This window comes from Coregonus lavaretus (assembly GCF_964263955.1).
Source record: "Coregonus lavaretus genome assembly, chromosome: 2".
In the NCBI taxonomy this organism is placed as follows: domain Eukaryota; kingdom Metazoa; phylum Chordata; class Actinopteri; order Salmoniformes; family Salmonidae; genus Coregonus; species Coregonus lavaretus.
In genome coordinates this window covers 43844696-43866828 of record NC_139989.1, presented here as the reverse complement: position 1 = coordinate 43866828, position 22133 = coordinate 43844696, and the positions used below count along the sequence as shown (strand labels likewise).

The 22133-nt window shown below is 42.9% G+C and overlaps 1 protein-coding gene across 1 annotated transcript in view; it reads right to left on the bottom strand.

Moving 5' to 3' along the window:
* Nucleotides 1-22133, bottom strand: part of LOC311145945 (rho GTPase-activating protein 27-like) — a 33498-nt gene extending 11365 nt beyond the window's left edge. Inside the window, exons 1-2 of the mRNA XM_084182349.1 lie at nt 21801-22133; nt 15825-16889 (exon numbers count right to left, since the gene is read on the bottom strand). Coding sequence (XP_084038475.1) covers nt 15825-16799 — 975 coding nt within the window. The 5' untranslated portion in view covers nt 16800-16889; nt 21801-22133. The remainder of the gene's footprint in view (nt 1-15824; nt 16890-21800) is intronic.

The following is a 22133-nucleotide window of genomic DNA, read 5'->3' as shown; positions in this document are numbered from 1 at the left end:
ATGCTCAACAGTTTCCCGTAAGTATCAAGAATGGTCCACCACTCTAAGGACATCCAGCCAACTTTAAACAACTGTGGGAACCATTGGAGTCAACATGGGCCAGCATCCCTGTGTAACGCTTTCGACACCTTGTAGTCCATGCCCCAATGAATTGAGGCTGTTCTGAGGGCAAAAGGGGGTGCAACTCAATATTAGGAAGGTGTTCCTAATGTTTTGTACACTTAGTGTAGGTATATGTGTGCATGATGCAACAGATGACAACATCATAAAAATAACTCCAGACTCTTCTACCAACATAATTGTTTTGTTATTCAAATGGATCCTGCGACAGACACACCCTAGCAGCCACCTGGGTTACAAACCTGCAGGCTAGAGGTTGATGCTCACAATCCTAGAATTACTATATAATAATCACTATACAGTTCTGCTTAATTAGACAAAGTAACAAACGTTACAAAGTAATAAACATACTTTGGGCAATGAGAGCATGGGCAGCAGTAAATATGCAAGCAAAACTCAAAACAAACACTCACTTACTTTCAAGTTTCGGTTAACAACACCTGATAAGTTCTTCTTTGCGGTGGGAGAGTTGTCTTTGGAATGTGGCAGTGGCTACTGGCTACACATTCAGGTTAAAACGTCAAAACCTGGCTGTGGAAAGCCCCAGTTTTTATAAAGTAGATATGAATGAAGCTTAGCCTACCCCTCTTCATTTACAGTAGTAACACTACAATAAGCAACAAGTGCAGGTGCATGTAGCAGAAGAAACTGAAATGCTATTAATAACAGATGCGTAATAGTAATAAAAGTGATTGTGGTGATGATTATCTTTCAATCAACCGGAAGCACATAGTTTCTTATGTGCTAAAGCCTCCAAGCTAAATAGCATATCAGCCTCCTCAAACCAAACCAAATTGAAAGGATACCAGAATGACAGGTTCAAACAAAGCAATGTAAAAAAAAATTGCCAGTCAGCAATACATGTCATGCCAACCATTTGTTTGGAGTCAAAGTGGAAAGCGGCAATATGGTGACTTTTTGTCATCTCTCTATGATAGACCTACTGTCACAGAAGGAGAAGAGATAACACACCTTTACATCAGATTATGTTCCTGGCTGCATGTATCCAAGCAGGTCATGCTCAAGTATTAACTTTGTGCTTGTGACTCATTGTCAATGATTGATATCTACTAGCAATGAAAACCAAGATGGCATTCCTCCCTTGTAGTGTGACCCCTTCTCCCTGGCATGGCTGGGGCAAACCTTGTCATGCCCGTAAATCAAGCCTTTTGACATTGCATAAACAGGAACAAGGAAGTCAATGACAATTACAGATGTACATACTTTACCCAATGTGTCCTTTATGATAATGTAATTGTGTATAATGTGCTAGAATATTAGAGAAATTACAACGGATTGACACTTTACGGTTTAAAATGAACTACAACTGATTGACACTTGATGGTTTAAATGTACTATTGTAAAACCACTGTACTGGAATAGAGATACACTGAGTGTACAAAACATTAGGAACACCTGCTCTTTCCATCACATAGACTGACCAGGTGAATCCAGGTGAAAGCTATGATACCTTATTGATGTCACTTGTTAAATCCACTTCAATCAGTGTAGATGAAGGGGGGGAGACAGGTTAAAGAAGGAATTTTAAGCCCTGAGACAATTGAGACATGGATTGTGTATGTGTGCCATTCAGAAGGTGAATCAGCAGGACAAAATATTGAAGTGCCTTTGAACGGGGTATGGTAGTAGGTGCCAGGAGAACCAGTTTGAGTGTGTCAAGAACTGCAACGCTGCTGGGTTTTTCACGCTCAACAGTTTCCCGTGTGTATCAAGAATGGTCCACCAACCAAAGGACATCCAGCCAACTTGACACAACTGTGGGAAGCATTGGAGTCAACACGGGCCAGCATCCCTGTGGAACGCTTTCGCCACCTTGTAGTCCATGCCCCAATGAATTGCGGCTGTTCCGTGTGCAACTAAATATTAGGAAGGTGTTCCTAATGTTTTGTACACTCAGCATATATGGACAGATTGGAACTATATTAGAGCATAATCTCAGTCTCGCTTTATACTGTCTTCATCTTAACTCTTCGAACGCTCACTCAGTATTGACCATAGAAATCAGGTGAGGTGACTGAATGCTGCATGGCAGTGAGTGCCACATGGTTTCCTGGTTGTTGTCCCTTTCCTTTCAATCAACCGTGGACTCACTCATCAATTCCTCATATCGATAAACTGAAGAAAAAAAACTGCTGACACTATCTAGGTGTAAATAGACAAGAGTTATGGACCCATATTGAGCCTGTAGGTAAACAGGCGGCTCTTGTGGGCCAGAAATGCACATGAGATATTTAGAGTAATAGTAAGTAGCCTATAGAGCATTACATAAATACCCCCCTACAGAACAAGAACACAATCAATACCTGGGCTATTTTGCATCTGAGGGTCAACCCCTGTGTATGTCAGAGGTCATTGACAGACACTGTGGTCTATGTCATTTTCATATACAGTATATTGACAAGATAAGTCAACTGGAGGAAGGTAATGTTTTAAAAAATGGACTGTGTGCTCAAATAATACGAGGCTATTGCCAGTGGCCAAAATGAAATTTGATAGAAATTAATGCTTGCTCTGAATCACTGTAATTTACACTACATTTACTGTTACACTTAGTAGCTATTAACGCGGGTAAAATCCTATTTAAATAGAGCAAAACCTCAATCCAAATCTAAACAACAAATGGAGCCATCATCGACCATGACAAGGGCAAATTACCTGTTTAAAGTTCGTTTGGTTACTTCCAGGCTCAATGTAGACTATTCTTCAAAGAGATCAATTAGAAGTTATAGACTTCAGTTTTCGTACAGTATTCACCTCGCTATTCCACACGGTACACTCGCGCATTCCATGCCCTCCTTGTCAGGTACGCTACAGCACAGGTAGTGCCATTGCCTAGCAGCAGAAAGTCTTGAGGGAGTGGTTGCGATGTTCCACTGTTTAACCCTCTCCTGCCTGCATTGACAGCGAGCGCACATAATGCAGCCAACACAACAGTGATACCTGGCATAACTAAATAATAACGTTTTAGAAAATCATGTATGCGTGTAATTGAGAAACACTGAAGGGAGTATCTTTACTCAATCGCCTGTTTACATTTAGCTAATTCAATAATTATGTCATGAGAACATTTCAGGATTCAGGAGCTCTGCAGACAGTTCTGCTCAAGCGCTTGAATGTGTGTGTGTGTGTGTGTGTGTGCGTGTATGTGAGCTCGCGAGCGCGCGTGTGGCATGGGGGCTAGCCTATTGGAGTGGAGTATGGAAATGTGTGTTTATGTGTGTGTCTTTCCAGTTGTTTGGGGCGAGGCTTGCAGCCCTACAGTACAGGAAAGGGCTCCTCCTTTGTTTCGTAAACACACAGCACAGCACAGCCGCCCAGGGATAGCCCAGGGGAAGCTGCTAACTGGGTACTATGGCTAGGTGGGTGTACCTAATTTCTACCAGCATAAGACTGCTGAACAGTTAATCAAATGGCTACCTGGACTATTTGCATTGACCCCCTTTTTTACACTCAAACAGTCACACTCCAAACTCCACTATGGCCAAGACCAAAGAGCTGTCAAAGGACACCAGAAACAAAATTATAGACCTGCACCAGGCTGGGAAGACTGAATCTGCAATAGGTAAGCAGCTTGGTTTGAAGAAATCAACTGTGGGAGCAATTATTAGGAAATGGAAGACATACAAGATCACTGATAATCTCCCTCGATCTGGGGTTCCACGCAAGATCTCACCCCGTGGGGTCAAAATGATCACAAGAACAATGAGCAAAAATCCCAGAACCACACGGGGAGACCTAGTGAATGACCTGCAGAGAGCTGGGACCAAAGTAACAAAGCCTACCATCAGTAACACACTACGCCGCCAAGGACTCAAATCCTGCAGTGCCAGACGTGTCCCCCTGCTTAAGCCAGTACATGTCCAGGCCCGTCTGAAGTTTGCTAGAGTGCATTTTGATGATCCAGAAGAGGATTGGGAGAATGTCATATGGTCAGATGAAACCAAAATATAACTTTTTGGTAAAAACTCAACTCGTCGTGTTTGGAGGACAAAGAATGCTGAGTTGCATCCAAAGAACACCATACCTACTGTGAAGCATGGGGGTGGAAACATCATGCTTTGGGGCTGTTTTTCTGCAAAGGGACCAGAACGACTGATCCGTGTAAAGGAAAGAATGAATGGGGCCATGTATCATGAGATTTTGAGTGAAAACCTCCTTCCATCAGCAAGGGCATTGAAGATTAAACGTGGCTGGGTCTTTCAGCATGACAATGATCCCAAATACACCGCCCGGGCAACGAAGGAGTGGCTTCGTAAGAAGCATTTCAAGGTCCTGGAGTGGCCTAGCCAGTCTCCTGATCTCAACCCCATAGAAAATCTTTGGAGGGAGTTGAAAGTCCGTGTTGCCCAGCAACAGCCCCAAAACATCACTGCTCTAGAGGAGATCTGCATGGAGGAATGGGCCAAAATACCAGCAACAGTGTGTGAAAACCTTGTGAAGACTTACAGAAAACGTTTGACCTGTGTCATTGCCAACAAAGGGTATTTAACAAAGTATTGAGAAACTTTTGTTATTGACCAAATACTTATTTTCCACCATAATTTGCAAATAAATTCATAAAAAATCCTACAATGTGATTTTCTGGAATTTTTTTAATCATTTTGTCTGTCATGGTTGACGTGTACCTATGATGAAAATTACAGGCCTCTCTCATCTTTTTAAGTGGGAGAACTTGCACAATTGGTGGCTGACTAAATACTTTTTTTCCCCACTGTACATGTACATATTACCTCAATTACCTCAACTAACCTGTACCCCCGCACACTGACTCGGTACCGGTACCCCCTGTATATAGCTTCGCTATTGTTATTTTATTGTGTTACTTTTATTTATTTATTTTTAACAAATATTTCCTTACTTGCTTTAAAAAAAAAAAAAAAAAATCTGCATTGTTGGTTAAACTCAGCGCATGTGACAAATACAATTTGATTTGATTTGTATCCAATACACTCACTGAGTGACAGAAACAGAGAAGAGTGCACTTATTGCTTAAGAGTTATAAAAAATGTTATAGTACTGTGAGTGAGACATGATCAGATGATCGAAAGCTCATTGAGTCATACTGCATGTTACATCCTGTCCAATATGCATGTTGCTATTTTTACTTCCACCTCAAAGCATCTAGCAGTTATTTATTCTCATGATGTTGCAGTCAGACACAGGCTACATTTAGAATTACTTAGCTACTAAGGCAAGAAGAAAAGTTCATGCTCTTATGACTGTCTACACTTGAAGAGTTTATTTCCAAAATGCTATATCCACCAATTTTTCACATTTGTGTTTTTTCATCAGAAATTATTGCTTATGGGTACCTTCATGTGGGAGTAAAATATTACTGTTACCAGATTATTTATTCGTAGATTTTAGATGTTTATGAAAATGTGTTTTTTTGCTAAACGTTATACAGTATATCCATTCTTTAGCTGGAATGGAATGTTTGTATCCTGTATATTTGACTGTAATATCTGGTTGTCTCACCTAGCAATCTTAAGATGAATGCACTTACTGCAAGTCGCTCTGAATAAGAACATCTGCTAAAATGACTAAAATGTCTAATGTTAATGTTTTACATGCAGATCTCATATTACTGTATAGAATCATTTTTAAAAATTATATTGATGTCACAAATGTATCATTTCTACATTTCTTTTTTTTAAATTTAGTTATTTGTTATATTTGACTATGTTAAACCTAGCAGTACTACTTATTTCTCTGAGAGTGAGGCAGATATATAGTATTTAGCAAAAAAACATGATTATTTGTCTCTGAAATGAAACATCAAGTGATAGATTTTAAAGAAATACATGTCTGTCATTGAACAACCCCATCAAATCAAATCAAATCAAAATGTATTTGCCACATGCGCCGAATACAACAGGTGTAGACATTACAGTGAAATGCTTATTTACAAGCCCTTAACCAACAATGCAGTTTTTTAAAGAAAAATGTAAAATAAAGTGTTAATTAAGAAAAATAAAAAAATAAAAGGAAATAGCTAAAGAGCAGCAGTAAAATAAAATAGCGGTAGGGAGGCTATATACAGGGGGGTACTGGTACAAAGTCAATGTGCGGGGGCACCGGCTAGTCGAGGTAATTGAGGTCATATGTACATGTGGGTAGAGTTAAAGTGACTATGCATAAATAGTAAACAGAGTAGCAGCAGCGTAAAAGAGGGGGGTGGGGTGTGGGGGGGAGGGGGCAGTGCAAATAGTCTGGGTAACCATGATTAGCTGTTCAGGAGTCTTATGGCTTGGGGGTAGAAGCTGTTGAGAAGCCTTTTGGACCTAGACTTGGCGCTCCGGTACCGCTTGCCGTGCGGTAGCAGAGAGAACAGTCTATGACTAGGGTGGCTGGAGTCTTTGACAATTTTTAGGGCCTTCCTCTGACACCGCCTGGTATAGAGGTCCTGGATGGCAGGAAGCTTGACCCCAGTGATGTACTGGGCCATACGCACTACCCTCTGTAGCGCCTTGCAGTCGGAGTCCGAGCAGTTGCCATACCAGGTGGTGATGCAACCAGTCAGGATGCTCTCGATGGTGCAGCTGTAGAACTTTTTGAGGATCTGATGACCCATATCAAATCTTTTCAGTCTCCTGAGGGGGAATAGGTTTTGTTGTGCCCTCTTCACGACTGTCTTGGTGTGTTTGGGCCATGATAGTTCGTTGGTGATGTGGACACCAAGGAACATGAAGCGCTCAACCTGTTCCACTACAGTCCCGTCGATGAGAATGGGGGCGTGCTCAGTCCTCTTTTTTTTCCTGTAGTCCACAATCATCTCCTTTGTCTTGATCACGTTAAGGAAGTGGTTGTTATCCTGGCACCACACGGCCAGGTCTCTGACCTCCTCCCTATAGGCTGTCTCATCGTTGTCGGTGATCAGTCCTACCACTGTTGTGTCATCGGCAAACTTAATGATGGTGTTGGAGTCGTGCCTGGCCATGCAGTCATGGGTGAACAGGGAGTACAGGAGGGGACTGAGCACGCACCCCTGAGGGGCCCCCGTGTTGAGGATCAGTGTGGCAGACGTGTTGTTACCTACCCTTACCACCTGGGGGCGGCCCGTCAGGAAGTCCAGGATCCAGTTGCAGAGGGAGGTGTTTAGTCCCAGGATCCTTAGCTTAGTGATGAGCTTTGAGGGCACTATGGTGTTGAACGCTGAGCTGTAGTCAATGAATAGCATTCTCACGTAGGTGTTCCTCTTGTCCAGGTGGGAAAGGGCAATGTGGAGTGCAATAGAGATTGCATCATCTGTGGATCTGTTGGGGCGGTATGCAAATTGGAGTGGGTCTAGGGTTTCTGGGATAATGGTGTTGATGTGATCCATGACCAGCCTTTCAAAGCACTTAATGTCTACAGACATGAGTGCTACGGGTCGTTAGTCATTTAGGCAGGTTATCTTAGTGTCCTTGGGCACAGGGACTATGGTGGTCTGCTTGAAACATGTTGGTATTACAGACTCAGTCAGGGACATGTTGAAAATGTCAGTGAAGACACTTGCCAGTTGGTCAGCACATGCTCGGAGTACACGTCCTGGTAATCCGTCTGGCCCTGCGGCCTTGTGAATGTTGACCTGCTTAAAAGTCTTACTCACATCGGCTACGGAGAGCATGATCACAGTCATCCGGAACAGCTGATGCTCTCATGCATGCTTCAGTGTTGCTTGCCTCGAAGAGAGCATAGAAGTGATTTAGCTCGTCTGGTAGGCTTGTGTCACTGGGCAGTTCGCGGCTGTGCTTCCCTTTGTAGTCTGTAATAGTTTTCAAGCCCTGCCACATCCGACGAGCGTCAGAGCCGGTGTAGTACGATTAAATCTTAGTCCTGTATTGGCTCTTTGCCTGTTTGATGGTTCGTCGGAGGGCATAGCGGGATTTCTTATAAGCTTCCGGGTTAGAGTCCCGCTCCTTGAAAGCGGTAGCTCTACCCTTTAGCTCAATGCGGATGTTGCCTGTAATCCATGGCTTCTGGTTGGGGTGTGTACGTACGGTCACTGTGGGGACGACGTCATCGATGCACTTATTGCCATGATTAGATGTAATTAAATGATGACATGCTTCTCAGCTACGGTAAATGTAGTTTAATCCTACATGTCACCTACAGTTTGGCTTCCATAACAAATATTATAATTTTCCTGTGCTGTAAGTAGACCCTATATCAAGTCACTTGACAAAAAACTTGACAAAAGGCCACAGAATCAAAAGCCGAAACCTAGGAATCACACAATGTTTTTTTGTGTCAAACGCAAAGAGGTGAACAGACACTAAATGTGGCTGAAATCCAATCCATTGTTATTGTGCAGACATGCACAGTCCTTTTTAATGAGTGGCCATGTTTTGAAGACACTTCTGTTTGTTTCTTACTGTAACTCAGGCTTCTGTGTACCTGCTTAAATATAACAGAAATCAAACTGTGAAGCTGGGAATTAAGCAAATACCTCTAAAACTGTGGAGGCTGCTGTGGGGAGGACGGCTCATAATAATGGCCGGAATGGAGTGAATAGAATGGTATCAAACACATGGTTTTCATGTGTTTGATACAATTTCATTCACTCCATTCCAGCCATTATTTTGAGCCGTCCTCCCCCCAGAAGCCTCCACTGCTCTAAAAGTATTACTATGTTGACTAAAATGTAACCCAAGGTTACTAATCTTTGTGCAGGTTCAGACATTCCCCAGTAATCTATAGGCGTGTGGTGACTTGTCTCAGTTCTGCTCAAAATGTATTCAGTGTCAACCAGTTTTGTAACAAGAAGTGTCAAAAGTTGAGTAGTCAATAAAAATATAAGATATTGAATACATAGGATGGTTACATGTGAATTACTTTACACAGATCGTAGGCAGGACAAAGAGCGTTAACAATTTTCGCTTAAAATGACATACACAAATCTAACTGCCTGTAGCTCAGGACCTGAAGCAAGGATATGCATATTCTTGATATCATTTGAAAGAAAACACTTTGTAGTTTGTGGAATTGTGAAACTAATGTAGGATAATATAACACATTAGATCTGGTAAAAGATAATACAAACACAAAAACATGCGTTTTCTATTTTTTGTTGTTGTTGCATCATCTTTGAAATGCAAGAGAAAGGCCAGACAGTGATGTAGGATTCTAGATGTAATTTAGATGTTGTCCACCAGATGGCAGCAGTGTCTGTGCAAAGTTTCAGACTGATCCAGTGAAGAATTACATCACTACACAATATTTTGTATCAAGTCTGCCAGGAGTTTTCCCAAATGTGCCAAATTGGTTTTCAAGTACATAACTATAGAGAACATACAAAAATTATATGGTAATACAAAAGTTAAGTTTGCACACTCCCAGGAATGTCATAAATGATGGATCATTAGCTTCCCTACAGAAAAGACACTAACCTTCACACATCTAGATGGCTGGGCAGGGTGGGTGTGCAGTCAGAGGTCAAACTGTAGAACCCAGTTCCTACATTTGAATATAAAAATTGATTTTTCAAACAAAACAACACTACATTTTATCTCTGGGACCCTCAGGATGACAAATCAGAGCAAGATTACTGAATGTAAGTCCATTATTTACCTTCAGAAGTGAATGTACCAAACCAGTTGCCTTGATAAACGTGTTTTGTTGTTGTGCACTATCCTCAAACAATAACATGGTATTTTTTAGCTGTAATAACTACTGTAAATTGGACACTGCAGTTAGATTAACAAGAATTTAAGCTTTCTGCCCATATAAGACATGTCAATGTCCCGAAAAGTTGGCTGTTGTTTACAACACAATTCTAGTCACATATTGTATATTGAGCAACAACCGTCCCGTATAAGGGACACCGATCCCGTAGAGGTTTTAACACACATTCAATGGTTAACTTAACACTGGTGCAGCAGGGTAAACATAAAATGCTGATTCAAAAAAAAGAAAATGATCTTCAGAGAATTTAAAACAGGCAGGCCATAATGACCCAAAAGTCAAACATGAAACTACTTTTTATTATATTTAAACTACATTAGTACAGCATGATCTTTAAACTTACCCTGACTCTATCACATTCTCAGTGTCACCAGATCATCAGATTATGACCTTCTGACATAAATGCCTGTAAATTGTAATCCAAACTCAACAAAACCATGGGACACCACTTTTGACACCTGGATAAGTTTGTTTCTTCGCGCCTATGAGAGATCTGAAGCCTTTGACCCTCCTCTCTGCATAACATACTTGTGTCTGAGCGTTGTAATTGCATGGCCCCTGCATCATAACATATCTCCCTCCCCAGTCAGATCCAAGCCTGATAAAATTCGTTTGGGATAAGAAGTTCAGGCTTTCTGAGGATTTGTTTTATTTCTAAGCATCTTGCCCCATAAATTAACATGTTGTTTGACGTTGTGTCTTTTGTCATGTTGTTTCAAGTGACAACATTAGACTACGGTGCAATACATATCAACTCTACAGTTAATGTAAAGTGGTGATTCAGGATAGCTTATAACTTATTTAATAACGTGTACCAGGTAAGCCTATGTAAACAGTACAAGCATCAATCACCAAAGCTGTTGACTAGTAGAATCAGGTGTGTTCTTGCTGGGCTAAAACAAAAATATGCACCACCCAGTAGTGGATTGGGGTGATTCCACACCAGCAGGAGTGGAAAATATTTTGGGTATCTCAGATTGTTCTGGCAATTCTCACATAGGAACTTCATTGGGAGGAAGGATTTTTAACATGCTTTTTACATTTGTATCACAAACTATTGTTTTGAAAATCATGATGAAATTGGCAATTTTAGGCCCTTTTTAGACCTATACTGTCACGATCGTCGGGAAGAGAGGACCAATGTGCAGCGTGGAATGTGAACATACTTTATTTATTATTCACCACACGAACAAAACAACAAACGATACGAAACGTGAAGTCCTTGGTTACAACACAAACAATACGGAACAAGATCCCACAACACACTGTGGAAAACAGGCTGCCTAAGTATGGTTCCCAATCAGAGACAACAAGCAACAGCTGATTCATGTTGCCTCTGATTGAGAACCACACCGGCCAACATGGAAACAAATTAACTAGAATATCACCCTAGCACACAAAACACAAAGAAACAACACACCCTGGCTCAACATAACAGAGTCCCAGAGCCAGGGCGTGACATATACATGCCTCGTGTAAGACCTTAGTATCTGTGAACCGTACATGATACAGACAACATCTTGGTGTCATTATATTCCTTATAGAATATGTCTAGATTCTGAAATAAAAATGTTCACATTAATTTATTCAACATTACTAATATTAATATCTCAAAACTACCCTTTTTGATTTTGTTCATTTTAGGACATATATTCTACAAGTACATCACATTTTCAGAGTGGGCTCTCTGCTAATTCTGAAGTTATAATACATTTTATGAGCACCACCAACACAGTGGATGGGAAATGGATTCAAAGGGAACACCGTCTGCTGGTGATTTGCTGAATGTGCAATCCTAAAGGAGGGTTGTGATTGGTTAATGACCTATAGCGTCAATTTCTATGTATAAAATGGGTCATATCATTAAAAGTAGAAGAAAGCCCACTCTGGAAATTTGACGTGTTTGAAGAGTATATCGTTGCAAAAAAAATGTATCTAAAAAGAAAGCAAAATAAAAAAGGGTAGTTTTGAGATATTCATATTAATATTTTTAATGTTGAATAAATGCATGTGAAAAACAGTATTTCGGAATCTAGACATACTCCGTATTTGAGAGAACACACTATAAGGAGTATAATGACACCAAGATGTTGTCTGTATCATGAACGGTTCACTGATCATATGGTCTTGCAGGAGGCATGTATAGGTCTAAAAAGGGCCTAAAATGGCCACTTTCATCACGATTTTCTAAAAAATGGTTTGTGATTCAAATGTAAAAAGCATGTCAAACATATTTCGTCCCAATTAAGTTTTTATGTGAGATCAGCCAAAACAATCGGAGATACAACTAATATTTTTCCACCCCCGCTGGCGTGGAATCGCCAACCGAGCAACCCTGATCTAGATCCCATCTAATCCCTCTCATCTTTCCTATCATTTTCCTAGCACTCTATCTGACCTAAAAACCTGTTCATGCACTTTTTACAGCTCTTTAAATCACTGTGAGTGTAACTGGTATAACCAGATAACTTTTACATTTTCATATTGCTTGAAAAGTTGAAAAGTGTCCTGGATTGATTCCCCTCATCCTCTGGAATCTAACTCACCACTTCCTGCCGCCACGGCTCAAAAAAGCACCCATATTCTCCGTTGACGTCACCTCAGCAGTGCCGCCCTGTAAACTGACCCTCTTTTCCTTTGCCTTCTATTGTTTCCTCTGGCATCCCTATTTCATTAACTCTGTGACCAAATGATAAAATGGACTGGCCACAACCTCATGACTAACGCTAGCAGACAGAACCTCAAGTGTTTCTCCTGACTTTTCTGTCGACTGGGCATTGTGTGCGATGTCACTGACCATAGTTGCTCATGCTGGTCACCATTGTATTCCTGCTCTTTTTCTTTTGAACACACTTCCTTCACCACTATTGGCAATTGAGGAGTCACAGATTCAAGACTAAACTATAGATATAGTCTCCTGAGAAGTTGTCAACCTGAAGTTTTAACTTGAATATTTAATTGGATTCGTCACATGCTTCGTAAACAACAGGTGTAGACTGACAGTGAAATGCTTATTTACGGGCCCTCCCCAACAATGCAGAGAGAAAGAAAATAGAGAAATAATAGAAAAGTAAAACACGTAATAATAAAAGTAATAATAAATACACAATGAGTAACGATAACTTGCCTATATACACGCGGTACCAGTACTGAGTCGAAGTTCAGGGGTACGAGGTAATTGAGGTAGATACACTATATATACAAAAGTATGTGGACACCCCTTCAAATTATTGGATTTGGCTATTTCAGCCACCATTCTCATCGACGGGGCTGTAGTGGAACAGGTTGAGAGCTTCAAGTTCCTTGGTGTCCACATCACCAACGAACTATCATGGTCCAAACACACCAAGACAGTCGTGAAGAGGGCACGACAAAGCCTATTCCCCCTCAGGAGACAAAAAAGATTTGGCATGGGTCCTCAGATCCTCAAAAAATTCTACAGCTGCACCATCGAGAGCATCCTGACTGGTTGCATCACCGCCTGGTATGGCAACTGCTTGGCCTCCGCCCGCAAGGCACTACAGAGGGTAGTGCGTACGGCCCAGTACATCACTGGGGCAAAGCTTCCTGCCATCCAGGACCTCTATACCAGGCGGTGTCAGAGGAAGGCCCTCAAAATTGTCAAAGACTCCAGCCACCCTAGTCATAGACTGTTCTCTCTGCTACCGCACGGCAAGCGGTACCGGAGTGCCAAGTCTAGGTCCAAAAGACTTCTCAACAGCTTCTACCCCCAAGCCATAAGACTCCTGAACAGCTAATCATGGCTACCCGGACTATTTGCACTGCCCCCCCACCCCATCCTTTTTACGCTGCTGCTACTCTGTTAAGTATTTATGCATAGTCACTTTAACTCTACCCACATGTACATATTACCTCAACTACCTCAACTAGCCGGTGCCCCCGCACATTGACTCTGCAACGGTACCCCCCTGTATATATAGCCTCCCTACTGTCACTATTTTACTTCTGCTCTTTTTCTTCTCAACACTTTTTTTTGTTGTTGTTTTATTTTTACTTTTTTTGTTTAAAATAAATGCACTGTTGGTTAAGGGCTGTAAGTAAGCATCTCACTGTAATGTCTGCACCTGTTGTATTCGGCGCATGTGACCAATAAAATTTGATTTGATTTTATTTTATTTGACAGGTGTATAAAATCGAGTAGAATGGCCTTACTGAAGAGCTCAGTAACTTTCAATCTGGCACCATCATAGGATGCCACCTTTCCAACAAGTCAGTTCGTCAAATTTATGCCCTGCTAGAGTTGCCCCGGTCAACTATCCTCAGTTGCAACACTCACTTCCGAGTTCCAAACTGCCTCTGGAAGCAACCGAGCTCCAAACTGCCTCTGGAAGCAATCAAGTTCCAAACTGCCTCTGGAAGCAACGTCAGCACAATAACTGTTTGTCGGGAGCTTCATGAAATGGGTTTCCATGGCCGAGCAGCCGCACACAAGCCTAAGATCACCATGCACAATGCCATGCGTCGGCTGGAGTGGTGTAAAGCTCGCCGCCATTGGAATATGGAGCGGTGGAAACGCGTTCTCTGGAGTGATGAATCACGCTTCACCATCTGGCAGTCCGACGGACGAATCTGGGTTTGACGGATGCCAGGAGAACCCTACCTGCCCCAATGCATAGTGCCAACTGTAAAGTTAGGTGGAAGAGGAATAATGATCTGGGGCTGTTTTTCATGGGTCGGGCTAGGCCCCTTAGCTCCAGTGAAGGGAAATCTTAACGCTACTCCATACAATGACATTCTAGATGATTCTATGCTTCCAACTTTGTGGCAACAGTTTGGGGAAGGCCCTTTCCTGTTTCAGCATGACAATACCCCCATGCACAAAGCGAGGCCTATACAGAAATGGTTTGTCGAGATCGGTGTGGAAGAACTTGACTGGCCTGCACAGAGCCCTGACCTCAACCCCATCAAACACATTTGATGAATTGGAACACCGACTGCGAGCCAGGCCTAATCACCCAACATCAGTGCCCAACCTCACTAATGCTCTTGTGGCTGAACGGAAGCAAGTCCCCGCAGCAATGTTCCAACATCTAGTGGAAAGACTTTCCAGAAGAGTGGAGGCTGTTATAGCAGCAAAGACAGGACCAACTCCATATTAATGCCCGTGATATTGGAATGAGTTTCCACATACATTTGGTCATGTAGTGTATGTACATATAACTGAGAATAAAGTATCAGATATAAACAGTAGCAGCAGCGCATGTGATGAGTCAAATAAGTTCGTGCAAAAAGTGTCAATGCAGATAGTCCGGGTAGCTATTTGGTTAACTATTTAACTAACTATTTAGCAGTCTTATGGCTTGCGGGGTAGAAGCTGAATATGTGGATGTTGCCAGGAACAACCTTGATTTCCTCAACATTTAGTTGCAGACAGTGCCTCCCTGTGGAATCTTAAGCAATGGAGGAAATAAAATATCCACCATCTGTGAATAGGTTCTTCTGCACCCTGCCCACAGTGTTAATTGTCTGACTTGTTATGCTATTCTAACTATTTGCTTGGTCTCAGTAATTGCTAGGTACAAAGCCAGTGAGTGTCTGTCTATCTGTCTGCCTTGCTGTATAGCTTGATGGACAACTCCCCCATCCTTCCTCCCATTCTTACTTCCTTGAGACAGACTGCCACAAAAGGAGGTAATATTGTTCATTTTCATGTCTGACCGGTGGAGCCTCACAATATGATCTCTTCTAAACAATGTATTCATAAGACAGCTGCAGTTTACCATACAGACTAATCCAACATGTATCCTATAATAACTAGCCACTTCCTATGGAAGGGCCTCCCAGATATTAAACTTCATGGGATACTTGTACTCTATGAACTGTAAAAGGCCCCATAAAAGCCCCACGTAATGAAGGGCCTCACCTTTAATCAACAGTCATCATTTCATAGGCACATACATAGTGTGAAGGAAAGACTGTGGCCCCAATGCGATCAAAAAGGCAAACCGCACTGCAGGTTCACTACTTACAACTACTTTTACAGATAATAATTTTACCTGTGTCTGTGTTGGAGATGGAGAAGTGGGAGCGATAACAGGTGTAGGTTCAGCCACAGCCACAGCAGCAGGACTCACAGTCGGGGCCGTCTCCAATATTATAGGGGACTCATCCAGCTTCAGGTCCAATATGGATTCATAAATATTCTCCTTCGATTCGTCCTCAGGCTCCACACTAGATTTATCCTTTTCTCCCTCCTCCTCCAGCTCCAGAGGAGATTCCGGCTCTTTCAGAGGTTCCTGGTGGGGAATCCCGCCACCGGTGACCTCGGCATCAGGAATGATGGGTGTCTCTACTGGGATGGGCTGGGAGGGCCGGTGGAGGGGGTCAGCTGGGCTGAAGCTGGGGGCTCGGGGGTTCAGGGAGAGAGGCTCCTCCACCGACAGGGTTTGGGAGGAGCCGAAGAGCACACCGGAAGCCAGGCTTAATTGCTTCTTGTGTTTGGCACTATCGTTGGCTGTTAAGGGAACCTCAGGGGCAACATAGGAGTGAAGGCCCAGCAGCGAGTCGTTAAGCCCGCCGCGCTTGTAAGCCACGGGGGGCGGGTCGTGGAATTCTAAGGGTACGCCGAATGTGGACATGCGGTGCTCAGTCTTCTTATGTCTCTTTGGGGAGCGGAGGCGGATAGTCACCTCATCTCCCGCCCTCGTTTCTGCCCGGTCTGGTACGGAGTGCTTTGGGACTGGCACTGGCACTGGCACAGGAACCGGAACTGGGACCAAATCGGTACTGGGCGGGTCAGCAAAGTCCAGCGGGGATGGGAACTCTGCGGGGAGCTCCTTGACGTATTTAGCAGGTATATAGAAGGGCCTTGCATGCTCGTTCTTGCGCACGTGCCACCAGTGGTCGTTGGTCTTGGCCAGCAGTATGTACCGTTCGTTGGGCTTAATGGACACCAGGCCCCCGTCTCGGCCCATGTACTCGTACTCAAACTCTACCAGCACCAGCCCCATGCTGCACACCAAGGAAGACATTGTGGCAGCGTGGTGGCTGTGGCAGTGTCGGCCGTGGCCACCCACCCCTTCCTTTCCCTCAAGATCGGTCAAGGCTCCACTGCAGCCCTCCTAAAGGGAACAAAACAAAACAAAACAAAACAAATCGGTTTACTACATTACTCATACTTTACAAAAGTATTGCATTACCTTACTATTCTTGTAAATATACGGTATGTTCTGTACATATACATCTTCATGTTTGTAAACATGTACATATTGCAGTACACATGATCTTGTCACTATCAAATGCTAGTATATAACTGTACATGGGAATGTGTACATTAGGTCGTTCCACTTGACACACCAACACTACAGAATGTACACACCCTCAGTGTGGTGTTCAGCAAACACGGCAGATCTCTCGATGGCCACGACCCACGCCCATTGTCAACAGATAATATTGAACTTCAAAGATTACCCAGCTGCCAAGTGGCCACACACACACTACCAGTAGATATAATAGTCAACCCCCTATAGCTCCATATTATGACACCACATAGATCACTGCTCGTGACACATCTGTACATCTGTCAATCCAGCGTGACAGTGGAACATGTGTAAATGACATGTCATGATAATGCTCTTCTCCATTTAGAAATTTTATATAAGTCCTTTAAGGAAGTTGGTTGATATGCATGTCCATTTTAGGGCTTAAAACATGTCATATGTTCACTTTTAGCTTTCCCTAAACGATTGTTCTGACTATGCATGCCCCAAGATTGTGGTAGCCTGTTAAGCTAAACCCTAGGCATTAGCTTGGGGAGCCAATGCAAGTATTCAGGTCTCTGGCAAGGTTACTCATTACAACAGAGTAGTCACCTCTTGTTACACGAAATAACTAGTTTGGTAGAGTATGATGTCATTTGGTAGAGAATGATATTTTCATGGTGCTGGTCACTGTAAATATTACAGATTTGTCCCAGATTGGTGAAAAATCACAGCGCCGGAAGCCTTTCCTAAGCTTTAAACATCCTATAAATACCTTCTGTCTCTCCTCTCTGCGTGTTTGTTTGTCCCAGTCAATCATTTGGATAAGCCTTATTTTCAGGACTTTAATTAATATCTGCATTGCTTGATTTGCAAGCGTGACAGTTTAGTGGTAGTTCCTTCCTCTCTTTGGGCTGGCTGGGCTGGGGCGTACACAAAGAGAGAAGCAGGAAGAAGTAGTGTTGTTCTCAACAACATGCCAAAATATATCATAACACTGACCAGTCCATGGCGGGCCAGACATCATGAAGCAGGATGTGCTCGCGATGGAAATCGTCCCTCATCACAGATCTGGGAGCAGCATACCCTACACTAATACCCTAGTACTAACTGTAGATCAGCTGAAAGGTCACATGCATGCACATACAATGCACGCACACACGTGTGCATAAACAGACCTCACACACATTTAGAAAATGCCATGTCCATTCTGACATTTGTGAACTCATAATACTCTGTTTTGGTCTTGTTTAAGAGTAGCTTACCATGACGTGTCAAAGTGAGAACAAGTTGACCTCCCACCTCAAGGCCAACTTAGAGCAGTCAAAACATGTCGTCATAGAAACCAAGTGAACCCTCTTTCTCTCACATCTTGAGAATATCACACAGACACACACATATCTGTCTGATCTCAATATACCATGTCTCTCTTATCTTAGACCACAAGGAAACACACTCTATTTAACCTAAGGGGACAGGGTGGTATTTGCCTATTTCAACACTGAAAATGAAAATACATTGCATTTGTATGCTTGTTCTATGTTTTGATATCAGTATTCTCAATTGCAGGTAGATTTAATGGCTTTCTTCATTATTACTAATGACTGACACTCTGCATAATGTGTGCCATTGTGTGCAGGCCCAAATACCAGTAGTTAAACATAATTACAGTGTATTTTAACACTACATAGCATACAACATGTTCTTGTACAGGTGTCTCCTCTCAATAGATTTGTCTTATGCACCAACTTCTCTTAGAACAACACAGTGCAGCTTGACCAATTCCCATATACCAGTGGAACAACCCATGGAGCACGTCTGCTATTGCTACAACGTGTCTGGTCTGTATTTCTGGTCTAACCTGATTCTACTATGTGATCAGATGTGCTCACTGCTCAGGTAATTAACCAGTGACGAAGGACTGACTATCAGAAATAACTCTGGGGAGGGAGAGGGGACAAGGCAGGACTAGTCATGTGATATTTCCTTTCTGTGTCTGTCGCTGCAGTTGGAGGAAAGAGATGAGAGAATTTAGATAAAGAGAAAATGAGAGAAAGAGGGTTTAGAGAGAAAGAGAGAGAGGGGAGAAAGATAGAGAAAGGGAAGAGAGAAAAAATCATGGTGGCTGACTATTCCCTTTATCTCTGTTTACAGTGTAAACACTGGCCCCTTCCAGCTCCACCTCTGCATAGAACCTGTAAGCCACTCACATCACTCACATCCACCCTAACAACAAAACGGGATAACAGACTGGATGACATATTAGATGGACCTCCGGTGCAAGGCAATGCATTTCAATTGAATAACCTACATCATTCCATAGTCATTTTTAGGCCTTGGGGAGGTTTTGTGGAATATCTGTTCAGAGTCAGATCTACTTCTGTAGCAGCCGAGCCAACCTCCCTATATCTCTGACAACCTGCTCCAGCATGGCCGAATAGCAGAGTGGGTCCTCTGCAGAGGGCAGAACCACCACAGCCTGAGAGAGCAGAGGGAGGAGACGGTGAGAGCGGAACAGCCCAGCCACCGGTTCCACACTGAACAGAGGGAGGGAGCTGGCCCACCGGAATGGCAATCCTGTGGTTTACCAAAGGAACAGAAACCCAAGAAGGGAGCGCCTAGCCCGGCTCCAGAGATAAAGCCACACAAACTCACAGTGCCAAGCTCCCTGCTCATATATCAATATTTCGTAACATGACATAACAAATAGGCTTTGTGAAAATGTTGAGTTTCATAGGCTTGAACCAGGGCGCTTTTTGTAGATCAAAATAACCTGTTTGACGACTTGAGAACATTTCAGTGACTCCCTCCCTCTGGGAAAGAGAGAAAGGGAGAAGAATGATAGATATGCTCAAGGCAGTGATTCATCATGTCAGTGCAAGTCAGAAAAGAGTGCCAATCCAGGCAAACAACTTTTTGGGGGTATCAAAACGTTCCCAAAATGTTTTCAGAACAGATCTTGTACATTGTTCTTGCCTTTCACTGTACCGTTTCAATGGACATCACACACATGCATTTATTACTTGCAATGCATAATGTTTTCACAACTTTATCATGTTTGATTGTAGACTTTTTGTGTTCAGAAAGTGCCTGTTGTAGTGTTAATGTCTTAACATTGGCTCAAAACCTTACAAGAACATGAAATAACAAATATCTAACACTCAACGAACATCCTCTGTTTGCTGGGTTGGTATCTGTGCTGGTGAGGAACACCCTCCAACTCAAAAGGGCTGGTGAAAAGGGAGAACAATTGGAGGAGGCAGATCCCATTCAGCCTGTGTTTAAATACGGAAACCTCTCTTTTTCCTCTAGTTGGGCTCCCTTTGACCTCGCTCAGTGTCTCTAGTTCCTGGCAGGATGTCCAGGATGGAAAAGAGTCAGGCTGCGCTGCTTAGCTTACCCCTGCAAATGTGGGACACCTCTGAACTGTGGCGCTCCACACTCTCAGGCCTTGACACTAAACTTCGTTCCAAATTTAGCACTGCTCTCTATTCTCTAATTTTCTTAACCTTTCAATCAGGCTATGCTGAGCTCAAGGCAGAACAATGGCACATAATCTTAGAGCGTTAAGGATTCAGGAGAAAAGCAGTGATGGTGGTTAATGCAACCACAATGTAGTCACATAACCAATTTGAACCAATAGTTCATTTCTGCCATTCTAAAATTCACCAAAACACCTGAACAAGGTGGTGGTGTTGGTGTGTGTATTTGCGAGACAGAGAAGTGTCTCAGTAGGAGAGAGGGTGGACCTGCTGGAATGTGCCCTGTACATATGTAGGATCTTTATTTGACCTATATTGTCACAGCAAATGAATCCTGCAGCAACAGGATTTGAACGTTTAGTCCATAATGTTGCTTGATCTGTGGTTATGCTATTAGCTGGCCAAAAGTAGGCTACATGAAAAGTGCAATACTGTTAAAACAACCTTGTGTAAGAGTGTGTGTTATCAGTGAATGTATGTAAAGCTCATCTGCATTTCCTGCGGTGCAGGAAAACTCTCAGCAACAAAAGAGGGATACAAATTAAGATCCTACACCTGTATGTGTACAAACGAGCCCGCGGCACTCCCCTCTTTCCCTCCACACCCACCCCAACCAGGCAGGGGCAGGAATGTAGTTTGAGCGCTACAGGGACACATACACTCTATATGTTCCTGTCCTGTAAACATACCCAACAACACACTCAACAACACACTCAACAACACACTCATAACACACAAAGCAGAGAAAGAGAGGAATATAAAGGGACACCCATACTATCTCTGAATGTATGGCTGTCGTAAAATCAAAGGCTGAGATTAGCCACAGGAAGCAACGGAAAATGTAACCTGAAAGTGAATATTTATGTATGGATATGAATCATTACCACTGGGGTGTTGACCCAACACCACAAGATCATTCTCAGAGATTAACATGTGACACAACCGTAATTTTCCTGAGTGATACGCATGTGACAGAATCACAATAGCCATGGGGAACTTTCACCCTTTCACTAAGCATGTGATTGGTCAAACACAGACAACAACAGCCAAACAACAGTCACACACTGTACATCTAACGTTTTCAAACATTCTAATAAGAGCCCTCGCCCTTGAAATGTCCCACTTCCCTACAGAACCTTCAAACAACATTTCTGTGGGAAGGCATCTGTCCACCCCTTGCCATAGCTAAAAAAAAATACAGCATACACTTTTGAGTAACAAGGTTTGATAAGGTACAACAATCACCACATAAATAAGTTGTCTATTAAAAGTTTTTTTGCAGAAAATGTACCTGGAGCAAGAGGACAGCAGAACCATCCTATAGCCTGTGTTCCCAGCTCCCACGGTTTCTTCAGCAGAGTCCCAGATCTCACTAACAGGTTGCTCTGTTCTCTCTTTCACTCTTTTCTTCTCACTGATCCCCCCTTGCCCTCTCCTTCTTCTTCCTCTGGCCGGCCCCCACTCCCCTCCTCCACTTTCTGTATTTTCACCTGGGGCTGAAAGGTTCCAGCTCTGGTTGGAGGAGCTCAGGGCAGTGTGTGTGTGAGAGAGAGAATGTTTGTGTGTGAGGGAGAGTGCTCTTTGCGTGTGTGCCGTTCTCAGCTTGCCTGCCTCTTCTGTCTGC